Raw genomic sequence first — 26801 nt, 5'->3', positions numbered from 1 at the left:
TTTACTACATATAATATTTTTTTATATTGCACTGTTAAATTACTTTTTTCACACTTCTTATGTTTGCTATATACACACGTGAATGTTAAAAGGTTTCATGTTCCGCATTGAAAGATGCCTTCCGTTGACACATATAGTCTTCCTGAAATTGAGGGAGGGGGTCACCATTTTCTGAAGATCTAAATATTTTCTGAAAAATGTCCTAATAATTAAATGAAATACAAAAGGCACTAATAGTTTTCTGAACTATGTTTAAACGTAGTAGCAATATGATACAAATAAATAAATTGGCACTAGGAAAAAAAGAGTAATTAGGAAATAGTGAGTAATAGAACTCACGGTGCTTTCCCTTTAAATATAAATGTAATAACGGGAGGGGGAGAGAGGGAGATAAAGAAGGGGTTAAATAGCACTCATTCCTAACACATAGTTATCAGAAGCTGCTAATATGCAACTAAGTAATCAGTAATAACTGTTAAATATGCTGGTCAAGCCAGCTAAGAGAGAAATTGTAATCTTGCTATATACATAAACAGCTAAGTGTACCTGAAGTTAAAAAATAACCTTTATTGGTATTAAATAAAAAAGTTTAGGCTTAGTAGCAATAATCATATCTATATAGATCTATAACAATTTTGTTTTTTGCTCATGCCTTAAAGGGATAGGAAAGTCCAAGTTAAACTTGCAAGAATCAGAGCATGTCATTTTAATACATTTTTAAAATCACTTCTATTTTCCATTGTGCTTTGTTTTCTTGGAATCCATTGTTGGAAATGAATATGCACATATCCTACGGTAATGGGAGCTAGCTGGTGATTGGTGCTTGCATACATTTGTCTCTTGTGATTGGCTAACTAGATGTGTTCAGCTAGCTGCCACTAGTGCAATGCTGTTCCTTCAGTAAAGGATAACATGAGAATGAAGCAAATCTGATACTAAAAGTAAATTTGAGAGTTGTTAAAAATTGTATGTTCTATCCGAATCATGAATTAAATATATGGGGTTTACTGTCCTTTTAAATATAAATATAAATTTCCTAGAGCTCTGTAGTTTACTAGTTACACATGGGAGAGTGTAGAAATAATATATTCAACTAGTGATACATGTGTCATTGCAGGTTTGGACATGGAGTCAGGTAAAGAAGGAGGCACTTGGCTTGGGATCAGTAAAAGGGGAAAGTTTGCAGCTTTGACAAACTACCTGCAGCCCAAAATTGACATTCATGCCAAGGGCAGAGGTAAGTAAGAGGCTTTTGTCCTGTGCAATATTACAAACCTCAAATATTTGTATTTTACTTTTGGGTGTGTGTGTGTATGTATGTATGTATGTGTGTATATATATATATATATATATATATATATATATATATATATATATATATATATATATATATATATATATATATATATATATATATACAGGGAGTGCAGAATTATTAGGCAAATGAGTATTTTGACCACATCATCCTCTTTATGCATGTTGTCTTACTCCAAGCTGTATAGGCTCGAAAGCCTACTACCAATTAAGCATATTAGGGGATGTGCATCTCTGTAATGAGAAGGGGTGTGGTCTAATGACATCAACACCCTATATCAGGTGTGCATAATTATTAGGCAACTTCCTTTCCTTTGGCAAAATGGGTCAAAAGAAGGACTTGACAGGCTCAGAAAAGTCAAAAATAGTGAGATATCTTGCAGAGGGATGCAGCACTCTTAAAATTGCAAAGCTTCTGAAGCGTGATCATCGAACAATCAAGCGTTTCATTCAAAATAGTCAACAGGGTCGCAAGAAGCGTGTGGAAAAACCAAGGCGCAAAATAACTGCCCATGAACTGAGAAAAGTCAAGCGTGCAGCTGCCAAGATGCCACTTGCCACCAGTTTGGCCATATTTCAGAGCTGCAACATCACTGGAGTGCCCAAAAGCACAAGGTGTGCAATACTCAGAGACATGGCCAAGGTAAGAAAGGCTGAAAGACGACAACCACTGAACAAGACACACAAGCTGAAACGTCAAAGACTGGGCCAAGAAATATCTCAAGACTGATTTTTCTAAGGTTTTATGGACTGATGAAATGAGAGTAAGTCTTGATGGGCCAGATGGATGGGCCCGTGGCTGGATTGGTAAAGGGCAGAGAGCTCCAGTCCGACTCAGACGCCAGCGAGGTGGAGTACTGGTTTGGGCTGGTATCATCAAAGATGAGCTTGTGGGGCCTTTTCGGGTTGAGGATGGAGTCAAGCTCAACTCCCAGTCCTACTGCTAGTTTCTGGAAGACACCTTCTTCAAGCAGTGGTACAGGAAGAAGTCTGCATCCTTCAAGAAAAACATGATTTTCATGCAGGACAATGCTCCATCACACGCGTCCAAGTACTCCACAGCGTGGCTGGCAAGAAAGGGTATAAAAGAAGAAAATCTAATGACATGGCCTCCTTGTTCACCTGATCTGAACCCCATTGAGAACCTGTGGTCCATCATCAAATGTGAGATTTACAAGGAGGGAAAACAGTACACCTCTGTGAACAGTGTCTGGGAGGCTGTGGTTGCTGCGCAATGTTGATGGTAAACAGATCAAAACACTGACAGAATCCATGGATGGCAGGCTTTTGAGTGTCCTTGCAAAGAAAGGTGGCTATATTGGTCACTGATTTGTTTTTGTTTTGTTTTTGAATGTCAGAAATGTATATTTGTGAATGTTGAGATGTTATATTGGTTTCACTGGTAAAAATAAATAATTGAAATGGGTATATATTTGTTTTTTGTTAAGTTGCCTAATAATTATGCACAGTAATAGTCACCTGCACACACAGGTATCCCCCTAAAATAGCTATAACTAAAAACAAACTAAAAACTACTTCCAAAACTATTCAGCTTTGATATTAATGAGTTTTTTGGGTTCATTGAGAACATGGTTGTTGTTCAATAATAAAATTAATCCTCAAAAATACAACTTGCCTAATAATTCTGCACTCCCTGTATATATATATATATATATATATATATATATATATATATATATATATATATATATATATATATATATATATATATATATATATATACAAAGCATTTAACCGCCTGCACGAAATATTAACAAAAAAGCTTAACCGCTCGCACGAAGTATTAACAAAAAAAAAACCTAACCACCCGCAATAAATATTAACAAACACCTAACGCATGCGCAAAATGTACCACTAAACCGCCAACCCCTACATTGCAAAATAATAAAGTAATTAACCCTTAATCCACAAATTAAAATATTAACCCTTAAACCGTCAAACCCCCACAACACAAACGACCTAATTACAATATTAACCCCTAAACCGCCAACCCCCCACAACGCAAAAATAATCAATCTAATCACTAAGCCCCCTAACATAAAACCCCATAAATTAACCCCAATTATTTTACAAGATTTAAGATTACATTTTAAAAAACAATATTAAAAGTTTTTTAAAAAATCTAAGATTACAAAAAAACACTAAAATTAGAAAAAAAAAAAAAAATTTAAACCTAAACTAATATCCCTATGCTAATAAAGCCCCCATAATCTAACACTAAATTACCAATAGCCCTTAAAAGCTCTTTTACCTAAAAAAATTTACAAAGTAGCCCCTAACAGTTAAACCCCCCCCCACCAAACTAACCCCCCAAAATAAAAAAAAAACCTAATCTACCCTTTGCTGCCCATTAAAATAAAAAAGCCCTAATCTAAAAAAAAACCCATTAACACTAAACTACCAATAGCCCTTAAAAGGCATTGCCCTAAAGCAATCAGCACTTTTACATAAACAAAGTACCAATTACCCCCTAAAACTAAACTCTCCCACCCACACAACCCCCCAAAATAAAAAAACTTAAGTCTAAAAAAACCTAAGCTACCCATTGACACTAAAAGGGCATTTGTATGGGCATTACCCATAAAAGGACAATCCGCTCTTTTGCTGCCCATTAAAAAATTAAAAAATTAATTAATAATGTAAAAAAAAAAACTCCCAAGAAAAACCTAAGTCTAACCCTGAAATAGGTACTCACAGTTCCTGAAGTCTTCTTCCAGGCAGCTCCATCTTCATCCAGCGCGGGGACATCTTCTATTTTCATCCGGAGCGAAGGCAACACACTGAAGAATGAATGCAAGGTACCCCATTTATTTTAGGGTACCTTGCATTCCTATTCCATTGAGGTACCTTGCATTCCTATTGCCTGAAATTTTGAAATCAAAATTTGAGCAGCCAATAGGATTTCAATAGCTCTCATCCTATTGGCTGATTTCAACATTTCAGCCAATAGGAATGCAAGGTACCTTAATTGGGTACCTTGCATTCATTCTTCAGTGTGCAGGGGCAATCGGATGAAGAAGATCCTCCACGCTGGATGTCTGCACGGCCACCGTTGTTGCTCCGTGATCAGCTCCGCGCCGCCTTTGCTCCGGCTAAAGATAGATGTCCTCGTGCTGGATGAAGATGTCACCGCCTGGAAGAAGACCTTCACCGCCGGACTTCAAGAACTGTGAGTACTTATTTCGGGGGTTAGACTTAGGTTTTTTTTTTTTTTTTTTTTTTTTTTAGATTAGGGATTTTTTAATGGGGAGCAAAAGAGCTGATTGCCAATTTTTAGTGCAATGCCCATACAAATGCCCCTTTAGCGGCAATGGGTAGCTTAGGTTTTTCTAGACTTTTTTATTTTGGGGGGTTGTGTGGGGGTTTACTTTTAGAGGGTACTTTGTAATTTTTTTTAGGTGAAAGAGCTGTTTAACTAGGGCAATGCCCTACAAATGCCCTTTTAAGGGCTATTGGTAGTTTATTTTTAGATTAGGGGGTGTTTTTTTTTTGGGGGGGGGGTTATTTTTAAAGGGGTATGAGATTAGTTTTTTTTGTTGATAATTTTGTTTAATTTTTTTTGTACTTTTAAATAGGTTAGTTTGCAGAAGGTGGTCCACATTCCCTGCCCTGCAAACCTCAATTTAAAAAAAATAGTCTGCTTATTGCCTTATATATATATATATATATATACAGTATATATATATATATATATATATATATATATATATATATATATATATATATATATATATATATATTTGTACTTGAAAATTTGCAGGTTACATTGGTTTTCTTTCTTAAGACATGGTGAGTCCACAGAATCATCAATTACTGTGGGGGGAATACCACTCCTGGCCAGCAGGAGGAGGCAAAGAGCGTATCACTTCCCTTTCCACTATCCCCAGTCATTCTCTTTGCCTTCAGTGCAAGGAGTAGGTGAAGTTTAGGTGTCTGTTAAAGAATTTCTTCTATCAAGATTTTATTATTTTGAAAGCATGAGCAGGTTTGCTCTGATCTTTCCTGACAATTGGTTATAGCTGTACTCCACGTTAGTCTCTTCAGTAGGACTGTGGTAGCTTTAAAGCAGTTAGGAACTTGTGGGGTGGGCCCCACTGTGTTTTCTTAACAAATTGCTGCCCTCACATTGAAATCCAGAGTAGGTTTACTCTGTCTCTTCTTTTTCCACAGGTCTCTGTGAGGAGTGGCTTCCTCTCATGCCAAGTGAGCTGTCCTCCTGCCGGATAGTCAAAGGTGCAGGTAAGCGCCATTTTATTTTCTCATAAGAAGGAGACTCTGGCACTACAGCAGTTTTATACTGCGCCCCTTAAGGGACTTTACCATCTCTGACAGGATGTTATGGGCAGGTAGCAGGCGACTGCATGGCGTTTATTTAGAGAGATTATTTATTAGTGGCTCAGTTTATTTTCAGGGGACTTTTATTTAGCGCTGTTTCCATTTCCATGCTTGTTATGGCTGACGTTACAGGAGAGGCAGATCCTTCTTTTCGGCTGCATGTCTAAAAACGCTCACCTTCCCTGCTGTCGCAGTCTACATTTTCCTGCCTCAATGGATCTGCTCCGTTTTCCTCTCAATCTACCTTCCTAAAGAAGCCGCAGCTTTAGTGGAGTGTGCAGTGAGGGGGCAGGTTAGCACCTCAGTTTAGCGCTGAGGTGTAGAGGTTGCTTAGGAGGTTTGGGGGTTATTTCTTAATCTAACATTTAAGATTATCTTTGCTCTTGATCTTATTATATCCTATTATCCTTAAGGGGACATTAGAAATTAATGTCCATTGAATTGGTATAACAATTTTTCAACTGTTAAGGGAATTTTTTCTTGGGTTACAAAATTTAAAGAGATAGTACCAAAATATATATATGTACAGTATATATATTTTTTTTGTCTTGTGTGCAAGTTGCTGGCAATATGGACCAAGAGTCTATACCTTCCATTGAGTGCAAGTTGATTTCCCAAGTTGAACCCCCTTTGCCTTTTTGTTCTTCTTGTATGGAAAGAACATTAATGTATAAAGATAGACTTTTTGTTTCTGAGCCACCATTCTCTCAGGTTGAGGCTGTTCAGGCTATGCCACAGCCTTCTCCTCAAGCGTCCCAAACTCTTTTGGCGTCACATGCAGTGCCCTTCAGTTCCTCACAAGCTCCTGACGAAGTTGTTTTGAAGGCTGAAATTGCCACCCAGGTATCCTCGGCGGTATCTGAGTTGCTAGCCGCCATCCCCATGCTTCAGGGGAGGCGTAAGAGGAAAATTAAAGAATCAGATAGTAAGGTTTCTGATCCAGTACAGGCTAACCAAGTGACTCTTTCACACATGTCTGAAGAGGAGGATACTTTGGTAGCCTCTGAGGGTGAAATCTCAGATTCAGATAGTATAATTCCTTCTTCTGATGCTGAAGTGGTTTTCTTCAGGTTCAAGCTTGAACACCTTTGTGTTTTATTAAAGGAAGTTTTGGCTACTTTGGAAGACCTGATACTCCTGTCGTTGTCCACTTTAAGAAATCTAGCAAGTTAAATAGATATTTTGATGTTCCCTCTCCTGGAGATGTGTTTCCAGTACCAGACCGTGCTACAGAAATTATTGCCCGAGAATGGGAGAGACCTGGAATTCCTTTTTCTCCATCTCAAGTTAGCCAATTCCTTTATCACTGACGCTTCTTTGCAAGTCATTAAGTTGGGAGCCAAAATATCTGGTTTCGCATTTTTGGCGCGTAGAGCGCTATGGCTGAAATCTTGGCAAGTGGATGTTTCTTCTAAATCTAAGCTTCTGGCGTCCCTTACAAGGGAAAGACCTTGTTAAGGCCGGGTTTGGCAGAGATTGTTTCCAATATCACGGGTGGTAAAGGATCTTTTCTGCCTCAAGATAAGAAGAACAAATCGAAAGGAGGTCAGAGTAATTTTCATTCCTTTTGTAACTTCAGAGGTAAGTCTTCCGCCTGCTCTACCAAGCAGGATCAATCCAAGCCTTCTTGGAAGCCCAGTCAGTCTTGGAACAAGGGGAAGCAATCTAAGAAACCGGCAGCTGAATTGAAGTCATCATGATGGATTTGCCCCCAATCCGGGTTTGGATCAAGTGGGGGTCAGACTATCTCATTTCTCTCAGGCTTGGGAGCAAGATGGCCCAGATCCGTGGGCAGTGGACATAGTCTCCCAGGGTTACAAACTGGAATTCAAAACTTTTCCTCCCTGGGGCAGGTTCCACCTCTCAACCAGATAAGACCAGATAAAAAGAGAGGCATTCTTGAAATGTGTACAGGAGTTTTCCTCCTGGGAGTGATAGTCCCAGGATCTTGGCTTCTATTCCAACCTTTTCGTGGTGCCCAAGAAAGAGGGAACCTTCAGGCCTATGCTAGATCTAAAGTTACTCAACAAATTTCTCAGAGTACCATCTTTCAAGATGGAGACTATCCGCTCCATTCTTCCTTTGGTTCAAGAGGGTCAATTCATGATAACCATAGACCTGAAGGATGCATATCTGCATGTTCCCAATCACAGGGATCATCACAAATTTCTGAGATTTGCCTATCTGGACAAACACTTTCAGTTTGTAGCGCTTCCATTTGTCCTAGCCACAGCTTCCATAATTTTCTCAAAGGTCCTAGGAGCTCTGTTGGCAGTAATTTGTTCCCGGGGAATTGCAGTGGCTCCTTATCTGGACGACATTCTGGTTCAGGCACCATCTTTTCATCTAGCAAGATCTCACACAGAGATCTTGTTGTCTTTTCTTCGTTCCCACGGATAGAAAGTGAATTTGACAAAAAGTTCCCTGGTTCCGACTACAAGAGTGGTTTTCTTAGGAACTATTATAGAGTCTCTATCAATGAAATTTTTTCTGATGGAGGTCAGAAGAGCCAGGATTCTTTCCTCTTGACTAGCTCTACAGTCGGCTGCTCGACCATCAGTGGCCCAATGTATGGAGGTAATTGATCTGATGGTGGCTTCAATGGACATAGTTCCCTTTGCTTGGTTCCATTTGAGAGTGCTTCAGTTATGCATGCTCAATCAATGGAATGAGGATTATGCAGATCTCTCTCAGAGGATAGTTCTGGATCAGATGACAAGAGACTCTCTGCTGTGGTGGCTGTCTCAAGAACATCTGTCCCAGGAGACATGATTTCAGAGACCCTCTTGGGTGATTGTGACCACGGACGCCAGCCTGATGGGCTGGGGAGCATTCTGGGACTCATTGAAGGCGCAGGGACTTTGGTCTCAAGAGGAATCGACTCTCCCCATAAACATTCTGGAGTTGAGAGTGATCTTCAACGCCTTGATGGTGTGGCCTCAATTGGCTCTAGCCCGTTTGATCAGATTCCAGTCCGACAACATAACCTCGGTGGCTTACATCAACCACCAGGGGGGAACTTTGAGTTCCTTAGCCATGAAGGAGGTGGCGAGAATCATTCAGTGGGTGGAGGCTCACAATTGCTGTCTATCTGCCATCCACATCCCAGGATTGGACAATTGGGAAGCGGATTTCCTGAGCAGACAGACTTATCATCCCGGGGAGTGGGAACTTCATCCGGAAGTGTTCGCCAGGTTAACAATCAAATGGGGATTACCGGAATTGGACCTGATGGCGTCTCGTCAGAATGCCAAGCTCCCAAAGTACGGTTCGAGGTCAAGAGATCCTCAGGCCTTTCTGATAGATGCTCTGGCATTTCCTTGGAACTTCAGGTTGGCATATCTGTTTCTTCTGTTTGCTCTCCTTCCACGAGTCATTGCTCGGATCAATCAGGAGAGAGCGTTGGTGACTCTAATAGTTCCTGCATGGCCTTGCAGGATCTGGTATGCAGATCTAGTGGAAATGTTGTCTCTACTTCCGTGGAGACTACCTCTGAGGAAAGACCTTGTACTTCAGGGGCCCTTTCTTCATCCAAATCTCGTTTCTCTGAAGCTGACTGCTTGGAGATTGAACGCTTGATTCTAGCTAAGCGTGGCTTTTCTGAGTCGGTCATTGAGGCCATGATTCAAGCTTGTAAGCTGGTCACTAGAAAGATTTACCACAAGATATGGTGTAAATATCTTTATTGGTTTGAGTCTAAGGGATATTTTTGGAGTTTTTGGAGAATTCTGTCCTTTCTCCAGGAAGGCCTGGAGAAGGGGTTATCTGTCAGTACCCTGAAGGGCCAGATTTCTGCACTATCTATTTTGTTGCATAAGCGTCTGGTGGACGTCAGGCCTGTGTTTAAATCTGTTGCTCCACCTTGGATCCTTAACCTTGTTCTCAAAGTTTTGCAATGGGTTCCGTTTGAGACTATGCATTTCATAGATATTAAGTTGTTATCTTGGAAGGTTTTGTTTCTTACTGCTATCTCTACTGCTCAGAGGGTTTCTGAACTCTCAGCTTTGCAGTGTGATTCTCCTTATCTCATATTTCATGCAGATAAGGCAGTTCATTGTACCAAGTTTGGTTTTCTTCCTAAGTTTGTTTCGGACAGAAATATTAACCAGGAAATTGTGGTTCCTTCTCTTTGTCCTAATTCTTCTTCTCATAAGGAACGTTGGTTACACAACCTGGATGTTGTGCGTGCTCTTAAGTTTTATTTGCAGGTGACTAAAGATTTTCGCCAGACTTCAGCATTGTTTGTGTGTTTTTCTGGGAAACGCAAGGGTCAGAAGGCTACTGCCTATTCCCTTTCTTTTTGGTTGAAAAGTATTATTCGTTTGGCATATGAGACTGCTGGGCAGCAGCCTCCTGAGAGAATCGCAGCTCATTCTACTAGGGCTGTTTTTTCTTCTTTGGCTTTCAAGAATGAGGCCTCTGGTCTTCTTTGCACACTTTTTAAAAGTTTTATAAATTTGATACTTTTGCAATGGCTGAGGCTTCTTTTGGGGGAAAGGTTTTGCAAGCGGTGGTGCCTTCTGTTTAGGTTACCTGTCTTGTCCCTCCCTAATCATCAGTGTCCTCTAGCTTGGATATTGATTCCCAACAATAATTGATGATTCCGTGGACTCACCGTGTCTTAAGAATGAAAACAGAATGTATGCTTACCTGATAAATTTATTTATTTCTACACATGGTGAGTCCACGGCCCACCCTTAATTTCAGACAGTTTCTTTATCTAAGCCTCAGGCACCTCTACACCTTGTGTTATTTCCTTTCTCTCCTTTTCCTTCGGTCGAATCACGAGGGATTGTGGGAAGGGAAGTGATACTTGACAGCTTTGCTGTGGTGCTTTTTGCCTCCTCCTGCTGGCCAGGAGTGGTATTCCCGAACAGTAATTGATAAATCTGTGGACTCACCATGTCTAGAAATAAATAAATGTATCAGGTAAGCATAAATTCTGTTTTCTTATGTATGTGTAAGTATTTTTTGTGTTTTGTAAACAAATTTGGCAGCAAATCTATAAAACAATATAATGTATAATAGAATAAAAAAGAGAGAGAGACAATAATTTTTCTTCTAAACATTCTTTATATAATAGAAAATACGTAAATACCCAAAAAGCCTTTATATGGCATACATGGTTGTATAATGAATCCCACAGTATACCACAACCTATTCCTATTTGCATCACATAGTGGGCACAGTCATGTGATGTAAAAAAGTCCAATGTAAAATATAAGGATGTTGAATATGCTAGGTTGCCAAACTAAATCAATTTTTTAGGTGTCATTTCTTGCTAATCCCTAAATATTTTAATCTTAATTATTCTGGTCATTTTGTGATACTAAGTCACCATAATGTTTTTTTTAACTTATGATATTCCAATCCATGAAGTGTGTGCTTGTACATGGCAAACATGATTGTTTAAAAAAGTCCCCCCATCATGATATGATGCAGGAGTGTAGAAAGTAAATACATTGTATTCACTTCACTGTATTCAGTGTATTATACTTATCATTATTTTATAAAACAAGTATTTTTTATTTAATTTGACATCTTAACTAAACATTTGTTTACAGCATGCACAATTTTCTTTTCTTTAGGTGCCCTGGTGGCCAACTTCTTAACATCAGATCTTGACAGCTTTTCATACCTTAAGAACATTTCTGCAGAGAGTCACCTTTATAATGCCTTTAACTTGGTTGCAGCAGATTTTAAGTAAGCTGAATTATAGGAGAACTGGTTAGAACTAATTATATGTTAAATTTGTCTGATATATTGTAGATGCTTTGCCAGTATAATACCCTTCTGCATAGTACTCTGGTGATTTGATACTTCAGTATAAACATCTATTAGTTTAACATAATCTGTACATTATTATATACAATATATAACCTTCACTATGTTGTACAGTCGTATGCAAAAGTTTAGGCACCCCTGACAATTTCCATGATTTTCATTTATAAATAATTGGGTGTTTGGATCAGCAACTTCATTTTGATCTATCAAATAACTGAAGGACACAGTAATATTTCAGTAGTGATATGAGGTTTATTGGATTAACAGAAAATGTGCAATATGCATCAAAACGAAATTAGACAGGTGCATAAATTTGGGCACCCCAACAGAAATATTGCATCATTATTTAGTAGAGCCTCCTTTAGCAGAAATAACAACCTCTAGACGCTTCCTATAGCCTGTAATGAGTGTCTGGATTCTGGATGAGGGTATTTTGGACCATTCCTCCTTGCAAAACATCTCCAGTTCAGTTAGGTTTGATGGTTGCCGAGCATGGACAGCCCGCTTCAAATCACCCCACAGATTTTTAATGATATTCAGGTCTGGGGACTGGAATGGCCATTCCAGAACATTGTACTTGTTACCTCTGCATAAATGCCAGAGTAGATTTTGAGCAGATTGTCCAAACACCCACCCAATTACTTATAAATGAAAATCATGGAAATTGTCAGGGATGCCTAAACTTTTGCTTACGACTGTATTTTATGTAACATATTGAAACTTTTACTAATATGTGTGTATATATATATATATATATATATATATATATATATATATATATATATATATATATATGTGTGTGTGTGTATATATATATATATAAATATATATATTATTTTTTTTTATTTTTTTTTTTTAAATGAGTTTTATTAATTTTCTAGATTTCAAGAATAACAAAATAAAGAGTACAAGGCTACAATTGTATAATTATTGCAATAAAAAGATGCAGTGTTGAGGAAATAATATGGGTTGTAGGATTGTATCAATTTGGAGAGACTACAACAATATATGAGCTATATAACCTGACTGTTCCGAAAATCTTCATGATTGCTTATGATGAGACCAGTAACCTGAGGGAGGAAACCCCCCCCCCATAATTTATGTAAGAACTTACCTGATAAATTAATTTCTTTCATAATGGCAAGAGTCCATGAGCTAGTGACGTATGGGATATACAAACCTACCAGGAGGGGCAAAGTTTCCCAAACCTCAAAATGCCTATAAATACACCCCTCACCACACCCACAATTCAGTTTAATGAATAGCCAAGTAGTGGGGTGATAAAGAAAGGAGTAAAAAGCATCAACAAAGAAATTTGGAATAATTGTGCTTTATACAAAAAAAATCATAACCACCATAAAAAGGGTGGGCCTCATGGACTCTTGCCAATATGAAATAAATGAAATTATCAGGTAAGTTCTTACATAAATTATGTTTTCTTTCATGTAATTGGCAAGAGTCCATTAGCTAGTGACGTATGGGATATCAAATACCCAAGATGTGGAACTCCACGCAAGAGTCACTAGAGAGGGAGGGATAAAAAATAAACAACAGCCAAATGCTGAAAAAATAATCCACAACCCAAATATAAGTTATTCTTATGAAGAAAAGAAAAACTTAAAATAGCAGCAGAAGAATCAAACTGAAACAGCTGCCTGAAGAACTTTTCTACCAAAAACTGCTTTAGAAGAAGCAAATACATAAAAACGGTAGAATTTAGTAAATGTATGCAAAGAGGACCAAGTCGCTGCTTTGCAAATCTGATCAACTGAAGCTTCATTCTTAAAAGCCCACAAAGTGGAGACTGATCTAGTAGAATGAGCTGTAATTCTCTAAGGCGGGGCTTGACCCGACTCCAAATAAGCTTGATGAATCAAAAGCTTTGACCAAGAAGCCAAGGAAATAGCAGAGGCCTTCTGATTTTTCCTAGGACCAGAAAATATAACAAATAGACTAGAAGTCTTCCTGAAATCTTTAGTAGCTTCAACATAATATTTCAAAGCTCTTACCACATCCAAAGAATGTAAGGATCTTTCCAAAGGATTCTTAGGATTAGGACACAAGGAAGGGACAACAATTTCTCTACTAATGTTGTTAGAATTCACAACTTTATGTAAAAATTCAAATGAAGTCCGCAAAACTGCCTTATCCTGTTGAAAAATCAGAAAAGGAGATTCACAAGAAAGAGCAGATAGCTCAGACACTCTTCTAGCAGAAGAGATAGCCAAAAGGAACAACACTTTCCAAGAAAGTAGTTTAATGTCCAAAGAATGCATTGGCTCAAACGGAGGAGCCTGTAACACCTTCAAAACCAAATTAAGACTCCAAGGAGGAGAAATTGATTTAATGACGGGCTTAATACGAACTAAAGCCTGTACAAAACTGAATATCAGAAAGTTAAGCAATCTTTCTGTGAAATAAAACAGAGCAGAGATTTGTCCCTTCAAGGAACTTGCAGACAAACCCCTATCCAAACCATCCTGGAGAAACTATAAAATTCTAGGAATTCTAAAAGAATGCCAAGAGAATTTATGAGAAGAACACCATGAAATGTAAATCTTCCAAACTCGATAATAAATCTTCCTAGAGACAGATTTACGAGCTTGTAACATAGTATTAATTACTGAGTCAGAGAAACCTCTATGACTTACTACTAAGTGTTCAATTTCCATACCTTCAAATTTAATGATTTGAGATCCTGATGGAAAAACGGACTTTGAGACAGTAGGTCCGGCCTTAACGGAAGTGGCCAAGGTTGGCAACTGGACATCCGAACAAGATCCGCATACCAAAACCTGTGGGGCCATGCTGGAGCCACCACAAACACAAACGATTGTTCCATGATAATCTTGGAGATCATTCTCAGAAGAACTACTAGAGGCGGGAAGATATAAGCAGGTTGATAACACTAAGGAAGTGTCAGCGCATCCACTGCTTCCGTCTGAGAATCCCTGGACCTGGACAGGTATCTGGGAACTTTCTTGTTTAGATGAGAGGCCATCAGATCTATTTCTGGAAGACCCCACATCTGAACAATCTGAGAAAACACATCCAGATGGAGAGACCACTCCCCTGGATTTAAAGTCTGACGACTGAGATAATCTGCCTCCCAATTGTCTACACCTGGGATATGAACCGCAGAAATTAGACAAGAGCTGGATTCCGCCCAAACAAGTATCCAAGATACTTCTTTCATAGTTAGGGGACTGTGAGTTCCACCCTGATGATTGACATATGCCACCGTTATGATATTGTCTGTCTGAAAACAAATGAACGGTTCTATATTCAACAGAGGCCAAAACTGAAAAGCTCTGAAAATTGCACTGAGTTCTAAAATATTGATTGGTAATCTCACCTCTTGAGATTTCCAAACTCCTTGTGCTGTCAGAGATCCCCAGACAGCTCCCCAACCTGAAAGACTTGCATCTGTTGTGATCACAGTCCAGGTTGGCCGAACAAAAGAGGCCCCTTGAACTAAACGCTGGTGATTTAACCACCACGTCAGAGAGTGTCGAACATTGGGATTTAAGGATATTAATTGTGATATCTTTGTATAATCCCGGCACCATTGATTCAGCATGCAAAACTGGAGAGGTCTCATGTGAAAACGAGCAAAAGGAATTGCGTCCGATGCTGCAGTCATAAGTCGTAAAACTTCCATGCACATAGCCACTGAAGGGAATGACTGAGACTGAAGGTGCTGACATGCTGCAACCAATTTCAAACGTCTCTTGTCTGTTAGAGACAGAGTCATGGGCACTGAATCTATCTGGAAACCTAAAAAGGTGACCCTTGTCTGAGGAATCTAAAAACTTTTTGGTAAATTGATCCTCCAACCATGTTTTCGAAGAAACGACACTAGTTGATTTGTGTGAGATTCTGCAGAACGTAAAGACTGAGCTAGTACCAAGATATCGTCCAAATAAGGAAACACCGCAATACCCTGTTCTCTGATTACAGAGAGTAGGGCACCCAGAACCTTTGAAAAGATTCTTGGAGCTGTTGCTAGGCCAAATGGAAGAGCAACAAATTGGTAATGCTTGTCTAGAAAAGAGAATCTCAGGAACTGATAATGTTCTGGATGAATCGGAATATGAAGGTAAGCATCCTGCAAGTCTATTGTAGACATATAATGTCCTTGCTGAACAAAAGGCAGAATAGTCCTTATAGTTACCATCTTGAAAGTTGATACTCTTACATAACAATTCAAAATTTTCAGATCCAGAACTGGTCTGAATGAATTTTCTTTCTTTGGGACAATGAATAGATTTGAATAAAACCCCAGGCCTTGTTCCTGAAAAGGAACCGGCATGATTACCTCTGAAAACTCCAGATCTGAAACACACTTCAGGATAGCCTGAGCTTTTACTAGATTCACTGGGATGTGTGAGAGTTAAAATCTCCTCACAGGAGGTCTTACTCTGAATCCAATTTGGTACCCCTGAGAGACAATGATCTGAATCCATTGATTTTGGACAGAATTTATCCAAACATCCTTGAAAAACCTTAATCTGCCCCCTACCAGCTGTGCTGGAATGAGGGCCGCACCTTCATGCGGACTTAGGGGCTGACTTTGGTTTCTTGAAAGGCTTGTATTTATTCCAATTTGAGGAAGGCTTCCAATTGGAAACAGATTCCTTGGGGGAAGGATTAGGTTTTTGTTCCTTATTTTGACGAAAGGAACGAAAACGATTAGAATCCTTAGATTTACTCTTAGGTTTTTTACCTGAGGCAAAAAAACTCCTTTCCCCCCAGTAACAGTTGAAATAATAGAATCCAACTGAGAACCAAATAAATTATTACCTTGAAAAGAAAGAGGTAATAATCTAGACTTAGATGTCATATCAGCATTCCAAGATTTAAGCCACAAAGCTCTTCTAGCTAAAATAGCTAAAGACATGGATCTAACATCAATTTTGATAATATAAAAAATGGCATCACAAATAAAATGATTAGCATGTTGCAGTAAGCGAACAATGCTAGATATGTCAGAATCCAATTTTTGTTGCGCTAAATTCTCCAACCAAAAAGTTGAAGCAGCTGCAACATCAGCCAAAGTAATTGCAGGCCTAAAGAAGATGACCTGAATATAAATAGGCTTTCCTTAGATAAGATTCAAGCTTCCTATCTAAAGGATCTTTAAAGGAAGTACTATCTTCCATAGGAATAGTGGTTCGTTTAGCAAGAGTAGAAATAGCCCCATCAACTTTGGGGATCTTTTCCCAAAACTCTATTGCAACCCCTGGTAAAGGATACAATTTTTTAAACCTTGCAGAAGGATTAAAAGGAGTACCTGGCTTATTCCATTCCTTAGAAATCATGTCAGAAATAGCATCAGGAATAGGAAAATCTCTGGAGAAACCACAGTAGGTTTAAAAACAGCATTTAAACGTTTACTGGTTTTAATATCAAGAGGACTAGCTTCCTCAATATCCAAAGTAATTAACACTTCTTTTAACAATAAATAAATAAGTAGATTTGTCAGTGTCAATGTCTGAGGAAGGATCTTCTGAATCGGATAGATCCTCATCAGAAGTGGATAATTCATTATGTTTTCTGTCATTTAAAAGTTCATCAACTTTATGAGAAGTTTTAAAACACCTCTTACGCTTATTAGAAAGTGGAAATGCAGACAAAGCCTTCTGAATCGAATCAGTAACAAATTCTTTAAAATTCACAAGTATATCATGTACATTAGAAGTTGAAGGAACTGCAACCGGTAATGTACTATTACAGATAGACACTCTATCTGCATGTAAAAGTTTATCATGACAACTAATACAAATGACATTAGGAGATATAATCTCCACAATTTTACAACAAATGCACTTAGCTTTGGTAGAACCGATGTCAGGCAGCAAAATTCCAGTAGATACGGTAGGATCAGGTTGAGACATCTTGGCGAATGTAAAAGAAAAAAACAACATATAAAGCAAAATTATCAATTTCCTTATATGACAGTTTCAGGAATGGGAAAAAAGGCAAATAGCATAGCCCTCTGACTTAGAAAAAAGCAAGAGGCAAAAGCAATGGGGCAATAAATAATGAAAAAAGTTTGGTGCCAAGAATGACGCACAACGTAACTAGAATTTTTTTTGGCGCCAACCATATCCGGAAATGACACACTCGCGTCACTAACGACGCAAACCTGTGTAAACCCCTGTGTCAACTACGACGGCGGAAATGACGAACTTGCGTCAACGGACGTGTTTTTTCGCCAAGAATGATGCAATAAAGTGTAGCATTTAGTGCACCCGCGAGCCCAAGACAGCCCGCAAATTAAAACAAGTAGTCAATTGAAAAAAAGACTAAACCCCAAGTAAGAAAAATATTTCTCAATATTAACTTTCCCAAATATGAAACTGACAATCTGCAAAAGGAAATACATGATCCTGACTCATGGCAAATATAGTACAATTCATATATTTAGAACTTTATATAAATGCATAAAGTGCCAAACCATAGCTGAGGTGTCTTAAGAAATAAAAACATACCAAAGACACCCATCCACATATAGCAGATAGCCAAACCAGTACTGAAACAGTTATCAGTAGAGGTAATGGTATATGAGTATATCGTCGATCTGAAAAGGGAGGTAGGAGATGAATCTCTACGACCGATAACAGAGAACCTATGAAATAGACCCCCGTTAGGGAAATCACTGCATTCAATAGGTAATACTCTCCACGTCCCTCTGACATTCACTGTACTCTGAGAGGAATCGGGCTTCAAAATGCTGAGAAGCGCATGTCAACGTAGAAATCTTAGCACAAACTTACTTCACCACCTCCATAGGAGGCAAAGTTTGTAAAACTGAATTGTGGGTGTGGTGAGGGGTGTATTTATAGGCATTTTGAGGTTTGGGAAACTTTGCCCCTCCTGGTAGGATTGTATATCCCATACGTCACTAGCTCATGGACTCTTGCCAATTACATGAATGAAAGTATATTGCACAACCCTCTTCTCCATGAGCTGAGGCCCCTGTCACCCATTCAGCTCACCCATTGAGGGCCCCGTTCTCCTATCTGGAAATATATCCCTCTACCCTCTCACTTCCGGTGACAATTTGGTTTAGATATGCCAATATCCAAAGGTACGGTAACGTTCAGTGGCGAAATTTGGACTGTGTATAAATAATCCAGCATTCCCAAGTTAATAAAAATAAATTTGTACTTTTTATCCAAAATGTAAGTTGAAAGTTTGTTAGCTATGACACTAAATGAGGGGACTCTAGTTTTCCAAAAGGTTGAAATACAAAAACTTATGGTCGTATAATTAATAGCTAAGAGCTTATTCACTTATTTAGACATGCTGTTCAATGGATAGTGGAGAAAAAACTGGCAATGAGAGAGATGTATAGTTTTGTTGAAAATCTGGCTAACTGAGGTACAAGTCTTGTCCCATAAAACACAGAGACAAGTATATATCCACAACATGATAATACATCCCCCTCTCACTACAACTTCTAAAAAATAATCTTTTTTTTTTTTTTTTATAAATTATTAATTTCCTTCTTAATATGAGGAGAGTCCACGGAATCATTCCTTACTGTTGGGAAATACTGAACCTGGCCACCAGGAGGAGGCAAAGACACCCCAGCCAAAGGCTTAACTACTCCCCCTACTTCCCTCATATCCCAGTCATTCTTTGCCTTTCGTCACAGGAGGTTGGCAGAGAAGTGTCAGAAGATTCTGAGTAAATCCTTAGGATGGGTATCTACCCTTCGAAATGGGACTGGAGTTTAAGTAGTTTTGTCAGCCTCTCAGTGAGAGCATTAACGAAAGTTAGAGTCTGGAGATGCAGGGAGAGTCTTTCTGCGAACCCATCCAGACTCGTATTAACAACTCCTAAGCAATCAATGTTGACGAGTTTCACTGCCTGCTTCCATCACTCAAGTCCATGTCGGGAACGATGCTACAAGACTGTCAAACTTGAGAGGCTGTGTTTCTGTTCCACGGCATAGATTCCGGTAAGATCGTTTCGTTTTTTTACACATTTGATAATGCCAGAAGACAGGGTCACAGTGTGGCTCCTTTTATCTGTATGGAATCAAGGGTTAATATCTCCGGAGGGGGCTTATTGAACAGTGGGGACTAATCTCATACATTTATTTGATTATGCTGCGACATGGGTGAGATGGTTTTTGGGGCTCAGTCAAATGTTGGAACTTACAGGTTTTTTCTTTCGTTTTGGGAGCTGCGCAGCCTGGAAGGCTAGGCGTGCTTTTTGCTCTTATAGCAGGGGCGGTCCTGCGTTGCGCACCATGTGACGGGGTGTGGTCACACTTTATTTCCTCTTTCCTGACCGTGCTGTTTACCGGAGAAGAATGGTTTCTCTGTTTGGCCTGGGTCATAGGAGGTGGTGAGTATAAAGGTGACGTTTTTTTCTTATTAATCAATAGTCTGCTTTTGTAAGCGCAAGCTATGGAGGATTCTGATGCGTTAGAGGGTGCTCCCTCTTTTCCTAAGTCTAATACCTGTCTATATTGTGAGGAGGCCACAGTAAACCCGCCCGCTCAACTATGTTCCACATGCCTTGATAAAGTAATCATATCAAAGTAGGTTAATATGTTTGATACCACTGAACCATCTGTCTCTTAGGAGTCTCCGTCCCGTGAGGTGTGCACCCTACAGTCATCTCCTAATACACATGCAGCTTCCTGTAGCACTCGGGCCTTTTACCCCCAGACTTTACTGCGCAGTTACAAATGGCGGTGTCTGCGGCCTTTAGTGCTTTACCTCGCCCTGCTAAGCGCAAGTGAAAGGTCAAATATTGCTATCTTTCCCAGGGGTCATCAACCAGTTTATTGGATTTATCTGATACAAGATTATCCGATAATGAAGGCGCTTCTGATACTTCAGAGGGTGCTCTTTCTGGGTCAGAATCTGCTGTCTCTAAACCTCCAGCTTCGGAGGAACCAGACTTTAGATTTAGGATTGAACATTTACGATTTCTGTTGAAGGAAGTTTTGGCTATGTTAGAGGTTCCAGAGCCCAAATTGCCTGAGGAACCTTTGATTCCTAAATTAGATAAGGTCTACGAGGACAGGGTTGTACCACAAACTTTCCTGGTTCCTGTAAAGATGGCGAACATTATTAAGAATGAATGGGAAAGGATTGGTTCTTCCTTTTCCCATTCTAATTCCTTTAAGAAATTGTTCCTAGTTCCGGACTCTCAATTGGAGTTGTGGGGTTCCATCCCCAAGGTGGATGGCGCTATCTCCACGCTTGCTAAACGCACTACTATCCCGCTTGAGGATAGTTCGTCGTTTAAAGAGCCCATGGATAAAAAGATAGAAACTCTATTAAGAAAGATGTTTCAACATACAAGATATTTTTTTCAACCGGCAGCGGCTGTTGCTACGGTTGCTGGAGCGGCTACCTACTGGTGTGACTCCATATCTGAGTTGATCGAGGTGGAGGGTCCTCTCTACATGATCCAGGAAAGAATTAAGGCCTTAAGGGTGGCTAATTCTTTTATTTTTGATGCTAATATGCAAATTATTCGCCTGAATGCTACAGCTTCAGGTTTTTCTGTTCAAGCCCGTTGGGCACTCTGGCTGAAGTCCTGGTCTGTGGACATGACTTCTAAGCCCGGACTTCTTTCCCTCCCCTTTAGGGGAAAGATTTTATTAAATCCAGGCCTGGACTCAATTATCTCCACGGTTACTGGAGGCAAAGGTGCCTTTTTACCGCAGGATAAGAAGAACAAGCCTAAGGGACAGCCAGCAGCCTCTGCAAAGCCCGAGCAATCCAAGGGTACTTGGAAGCTGGCTCAGTCCTGGAATAAATACAAGCAGAACAAGAAGCCCGCAGAGACAAAGTCGACATGAAGGGGTGGCCCCCAATCCGGTTCTGGATCACAAAGGGGGCAGACTGTCGCTCTTTTCGGACGCTTGGTTTGTGTACGTGCAAGACCCGTGGGTCCTGGAGGTCATCGCTCAGGAATACAAGATAGGTTTCAAGTCTCATCCACCCAGGGGCAGATTCCTCCCATCATACCTGTCTTCCAGGCCAAAAAAGAGAGAAGCCTTTCTGAGTTGCGTGAGGGATCTCTCCTCCCTAGGAGTCATTGTCCCGGTACCTCTCGCAGAAAGAGGTTTGTGATACTATACAAACCTTTTTGTGGTCCCAAAGAAGGAGGGAACTTTCTGCCCGATTCTGAACCTAAAGTGCTTAAACAAATTCCTATCTGTCCCCTCGTTCAAGATGGAGACGATAAGGTCCATCCTTCCCTTAGTTAAAGGGACAGTATACTGTAAAATAGTTTTTCCCTTAATGTGTTTACAATTGCTTTTTTTACCAACTGCAGAGTAAAAAATGTATGAAAATTAGCTTTTTAAGGTTTATTTCTGTATATTAAAGCTCTGATTTTGTGTTTTGAAGCCACAGCCTAATAAAATAGGTTGAGCTTGTAGGTATAATCAGATCTCATTACTGTATCACATTGTGCACATATACCTGCTTCTTTATCTTATATCAGTCCTTAAAACAATCACCAGTACTTTGAGAGAACAATGGAAAATCAACATTTTATTACCTTATCTCTGCTTTATCACACTGGGAGTGTAATTTCTTCTGCTGGCTGTGTTTACAAAGCTTATCTATAGATGGTACGCGCGGCCACAAACTTTCAGAATAGGTGGGGATACCACATGCTAAATTAACAATTTCAAATGCCAATATAAGGGTAAAGAAGCTACTTGTAAACAATTTAATACACTCCAGCAGGTAAAGTGGATCATAGGGAACAAATTAAAGGGGAGAAATTTTTTGAGTAAACTGTCCCTTTAAGGAGGGACAGTTCATGACCACTATAGATCTGAAGGATGCTTACCTTCACGTTCCAATCCACAAGGAACAATTCAAGTTCCTAAGGTTTGCATTCCTTGCCCTTCCGTTTGGTCTAGCTACTGCTCTAAGAGTTTTTACAAAGGTTCTAGAGGCTCTGCTTGCACTGGCCAGAACCAGAGGTATAGCAGTAGCTCCATACTTGGACGACATTCTGGTTCAAGCACCATCTTGTCGTCTGGTAGCCGACCATTTGAAATCTCTTCTGTTTCTTCTTCAATCTCATGGATGGAAGATAAACTTAGAAAAGAGTTCTCTTATTCCCAGTACATGGGTGGAATTCCTGGGTACTATAATAGACTCCATATCCATGAGGATATTCCTTACAGACCAGAGACGTTACAAGCTAACTTCCGCCAGATTCCATCTCAGACCACTACAGCTGTGCATGCTGAGACAGTGGAACGGCGATCATTCAGATCTGTCTTAATAGATTTCTCTGGACAACCGGTCGAGAGAATCACTCTCCTGTTTGCTCTGTCCAGATCACCTGTCCCAAGAGACATCCTTCTTGAAACTATCCTGGGAGATTGTGACTACGGATGCAAGCCTATCAGGATGGGGAGCTGTTTGGGGTGCCAGGATGGCACAGGGCCTGTGGACTTGAGAGGATTCCTTCCTCCCGATCAACATTCTGGAACTTCAGGCAATCGTCAATGCTCTGAAGGCTTGGCCTCTTCTGGGTTCGTCTCAGTTTATCAGATTCCAATCAGACAACATAACCTCGGTGGCTTACATCAACTATCAGGGGGGAACGAGAAGCTCCCTAGCAATGAGGGAAGTATCTCGTTCTGGAGTGCTTTCAGCGATGCACATTCCGGGTGTGGACAACTGGGAAGCGGATTTCCTCCGCAGACAATCCTTTCATCCGGGGGAATGGTCTCTCCATCCCGAGGTGTTTTCGGAGATTTGCAACAAATGGGGGATGCCGGAGATAGATCTCATGGTGTCCCGGCTCAATTCCAAGCTACCCAGATATAGGTTGCGGTCCAGGGATCCTCAAGTGGAGCTAATAGATGCATTAGCAGTGCCTTGGAGGTTCAATCTGATTTACGTTTTCCCGCCGTAACCACTTCTTCCTCGCGTAGTGGCCAGCATCAAACAGGAGCAGGCATCAATGATACTGATTGCTCCATCGTGGCCGCGAAGGATGAAGTTCGTTGACCTAATGGGGATGTCCTCATCTCCTCCGTGGAAGTTACCTTGTCACAGGGATCTGCTGGAACAGGGTCCTTTTGTTCATCAAAATCTAGATTCTCTGAGGCTCATTGCGTGCATATTGAACGCCTATTCCTAGCCAAGAGAGGTTTCTCTGAGAGGGCTATTGATACTCTCATTCAGGCTCGTAAGCCTGTTACTCGTACCATCTATCATAAGGTGTGGAGAGCTTACTTATTTTGGTGTGAAGAGTGTGGTTTAGCCTGGCATAAGGTTAAGGCTACCAGGATACTTTCTTTTCTGCAGGATGGTCTGGAGAAGGGCCTTTCTGTCAGTTCCCTGAAGGGACAGATTTCCTCCCTATCTTTTTGCTGCACAAAAGGCTTGCAGAGCTCCCTGACGTGCAATTTTTCGTTAAGGCTCTGATTTGGATCAGACCTGTATTTCGATGTAATTCTCCACCTTGGTGTTTGAATCTTGTTAAGTTTTTGCAACGGGCTGTGTGTTAGCCTATGCATTAGGTTGACATCAAATTGTTGTCATGGAAGGTCCTTTATCTTTTGGCTTTTGCGTTGACACGCAGAGTTTCTGAAATAGCTGTTTTCCAATGTGAGCCTCCTTATCTGGTGTTCCACATTGATAAGGCTGTCCTACGTACCCGCTTGGGTTGTGTCTGATCGTAACATCAATCAGGAGATTGTGGTTCTTTCCTTATGTCCTAATCCTTCTTCTTCAAAGGAATGTTTACTTCATAATCTGGATGTGGTTAGAGCTTTGAAGTTTTATCTTCAAGCTACTAAGGATTTTAGGCAAACTTCTTCTTTGTTTGTTATCCACTCTGGGAAGCGTAAGGGTCTGAAGGCTTCTTCGACTTCCTTATCTTTTTGGTTGAGCGTGTTATACGCTTAGTTTACGAGTCAGCGGGTCTCAGACCTCCTTAGAGGATTACGGCTCATTTCACTAGAGCGGTGGCTTCCTCCTGGGCCTTTAAGAACGAGGCCTCTATGGATCAGATTTGTAAGGCGGCTACCTGGTCCTCCTTACATACTTTTTCAAAATTCTACAAGTTTGACGTTTTTGCTTCGGCCGAAGCAGCTTTTGGGAGAAAGGTTTTACAGGCTGTGATGCCCTCAGATTAGGATCCGCCTCTCTTTACCCCTCCCGTTATCATTCAGTGTCCTCTAGAATTGGGTATAGTTTTCCCAACAGTAAGGAATGATGCCGTGGACTCTCCTCATATTAAGAAGGAAAACATAAATTATGCTTACCTGATAATTTCATTTCCTTCTGTATGAATAGAGTCCACGGCCCCGGCCCCCGCCCCCGCCCGTATACTTCGATGGGCGGACCAAAATTAGCTTTTCTCTTCTGGCACCATTTATACCCTGATATTTCTACTGTTCCTTGTTCCCTTGGCAGAATTACTGGGATATGAGGAAAGTAGGGGAAGTATTTAAGCCTTCGGCTGGGGTGTCTGTGCCATCTCCTGGTGGCCAGGTTCAGTATTTCCCAACAATAAGGAATGATGCCGTGGACTCTCCTCATACAGAAGGAAATGAAATTATCAGGTAAGCATAATTTATGTTTTTCCAATAAAACTTTGTAAGAAAAAGTATGCGGAATCTGTTGGCGCTAATAATACTAAATAATACTAAATAATACTAAAGGACATTGACAGAATTCTGGAAACTGTGCAAACTAGATCTCATTCAAGCACTAACAGCTATGGTAAATCTAAACATAGCATATTTGTATAGGTTTTTTTTCTGTGCTCAATTAAATCACTAGAGAGCATTCTACCTGCATTGCAATATCTGCTACTTATGGCTGGTGGCAGTGGCCAACCCCTAGAAAGATTATGACCCCAGCCACACTCCATTATTATTTGGGTACGAGTGCTGCTGTCCAATAACCCTTAACCATGACCTCCCCTTAAAACAAATATTGCTAACTGAGATATCCCTCACACACGTATGCAAAAATTTCCCTGTGCCTAAATCCACATTCATTTGAAGATAGAACATGTTGGAAATAAACTTTTTTTTTTTTTGGTAGGGGGGATCTAGTGGTGTAAGGGGCCCTTGGTGTTGTGAGGTGACATAGGTGTTTCGTATGTTTTTTTGGTGGGGGCTAGCTCAGTAGAGGACCTACTCAACAGAGGGCCCCCCTAGTGCAAGATATGTTGCCCCCCCCAAAGGTAACTCAATCAAAAGCAAAAGGAATAAAATACATTCTAGTCAATATAATGATTTTGAGGATAGATAGATAGATAGATAGATAGATAGATAGATAGATAGATAGATAGATGGACCTTGCACTAATAAAAGGCTTCCTTAAATTAGGATTGTGCACATTCTGCACACACCTATGTATATACTGGCTTTTATGGGCCCCCTGCTGCTCTTGGGCCCTGGTGCCACTGCACCTGCTGTGACAATGGTAGTTTTGCCCCTGGGCTAGCTTTTATGGATTATAACAGTAGAATAATGTTTGATTGTCTGCTTTAAATTGCAGACTGACCCTCTATTTCAGTTCTTTTGACAGACTTACAATTTAGCCAATCAGTGCAGATTCATAAATAACTCCAGGAGAGTGAGCACAATGCTATCTATATGACACAAATGCCTAGCTGTGAAAAACTGTCAGATAAGAGACACCCTTCACGGGCTTAGAAATTAGCATGAGCCTACCTAGGTTTAGCTTTCAACAAAGAATACCAAGAGAACAAATCAAGTTTGATGATAAAAGTAAATTGGAAAGTTGTTTAATATTGCATGCCCTATCTGAATCTTTAAAGTTTAATTTTGACTAGCCTGTCCCTTTAATTATGCATACTAAACAACTTTGCACACTTGATAGCGACTTTGACTTTCAGTCTGCAACTGTGTTATTCAACATCAGTGAAACACATGCACATATTAGAAAAGGGTTCACTGTAAAATAAAAAAATAAAAAAATCCCACCAACATTAAAGCCCAAACCTATACACATTTGAGGGCGAGAGAGGTGTGTCAAACTGATATCTTTTCAACTAATTTCTTCTTCCCTGTGCTGCAGCCATGCACCTGTGTGATACATCTGACAGTTGCGTTGGATGTGGTAAAGTGCAGATACGTATGCATACACTTTTTTCACATTATGACACTTTTGCTGCACAGTAAAATTATAGAAGAAAGTAGTAGATTGTGCATAATACATATTTCTTTCTAATGTTGTGAGAATCCACAAGACCTTATTCTTGGGAATTATATCACCTAGCCACCAGGAGGAGGCAAAGACAACCCCACACTAGAGCTCTAAGTATTTATCCCACTACCTCTTCCCTCCCAGTAGATCTTT

At 40.0% G+C, this 26801-nt stretch overlaps 1 protein-coding gene across 6 annotated transcripts in view; it reads left to right on the top strand.

The window, feature by feature from the left end:
• TANGO2 (transport and golgi organization 2 homolog) overlaps positions 1-26801 on the top strand; it is a 542315-nt gene that overhangs the window by 335642 nt on the left and 179872 nt on the right. For all 6 annotated transcript variants that reach the window (XM_053701903.1, XM_053701906.1, XM_053701902.1 and 3 more), the window contains 2 exons: positions 1118-1237; positions 11259-11373. In XM_053701903.1, the coding sequence (XP_053557878.1) occupies positions 1118-1237; positions 11259-11373 (235 nt within the window). The remainder of the gene's footprint in view (positions 1-1117; positions 1238-11258; positions 11374-26801) is intronic.

The sequence above is a fragment of the Bombina bombina genome, chromosome 2 (assembly GCF_027579735.1).
Source record: "Bombina bombina isolate aBomBom1 chromosome 2, aBomBom1.pri, whole genome shotgun sequence".
NCBI lineage: Eukaryota > Metazoa > Chordata > Amphibia > Anura > Bombinatoridae > Bombina > Bombina bombina.
The sequence above is the reverse complement of the archived record's forward strand: the minus strand, read 5'-3'. Positions and strand labels throughout refer to the sequence as shown.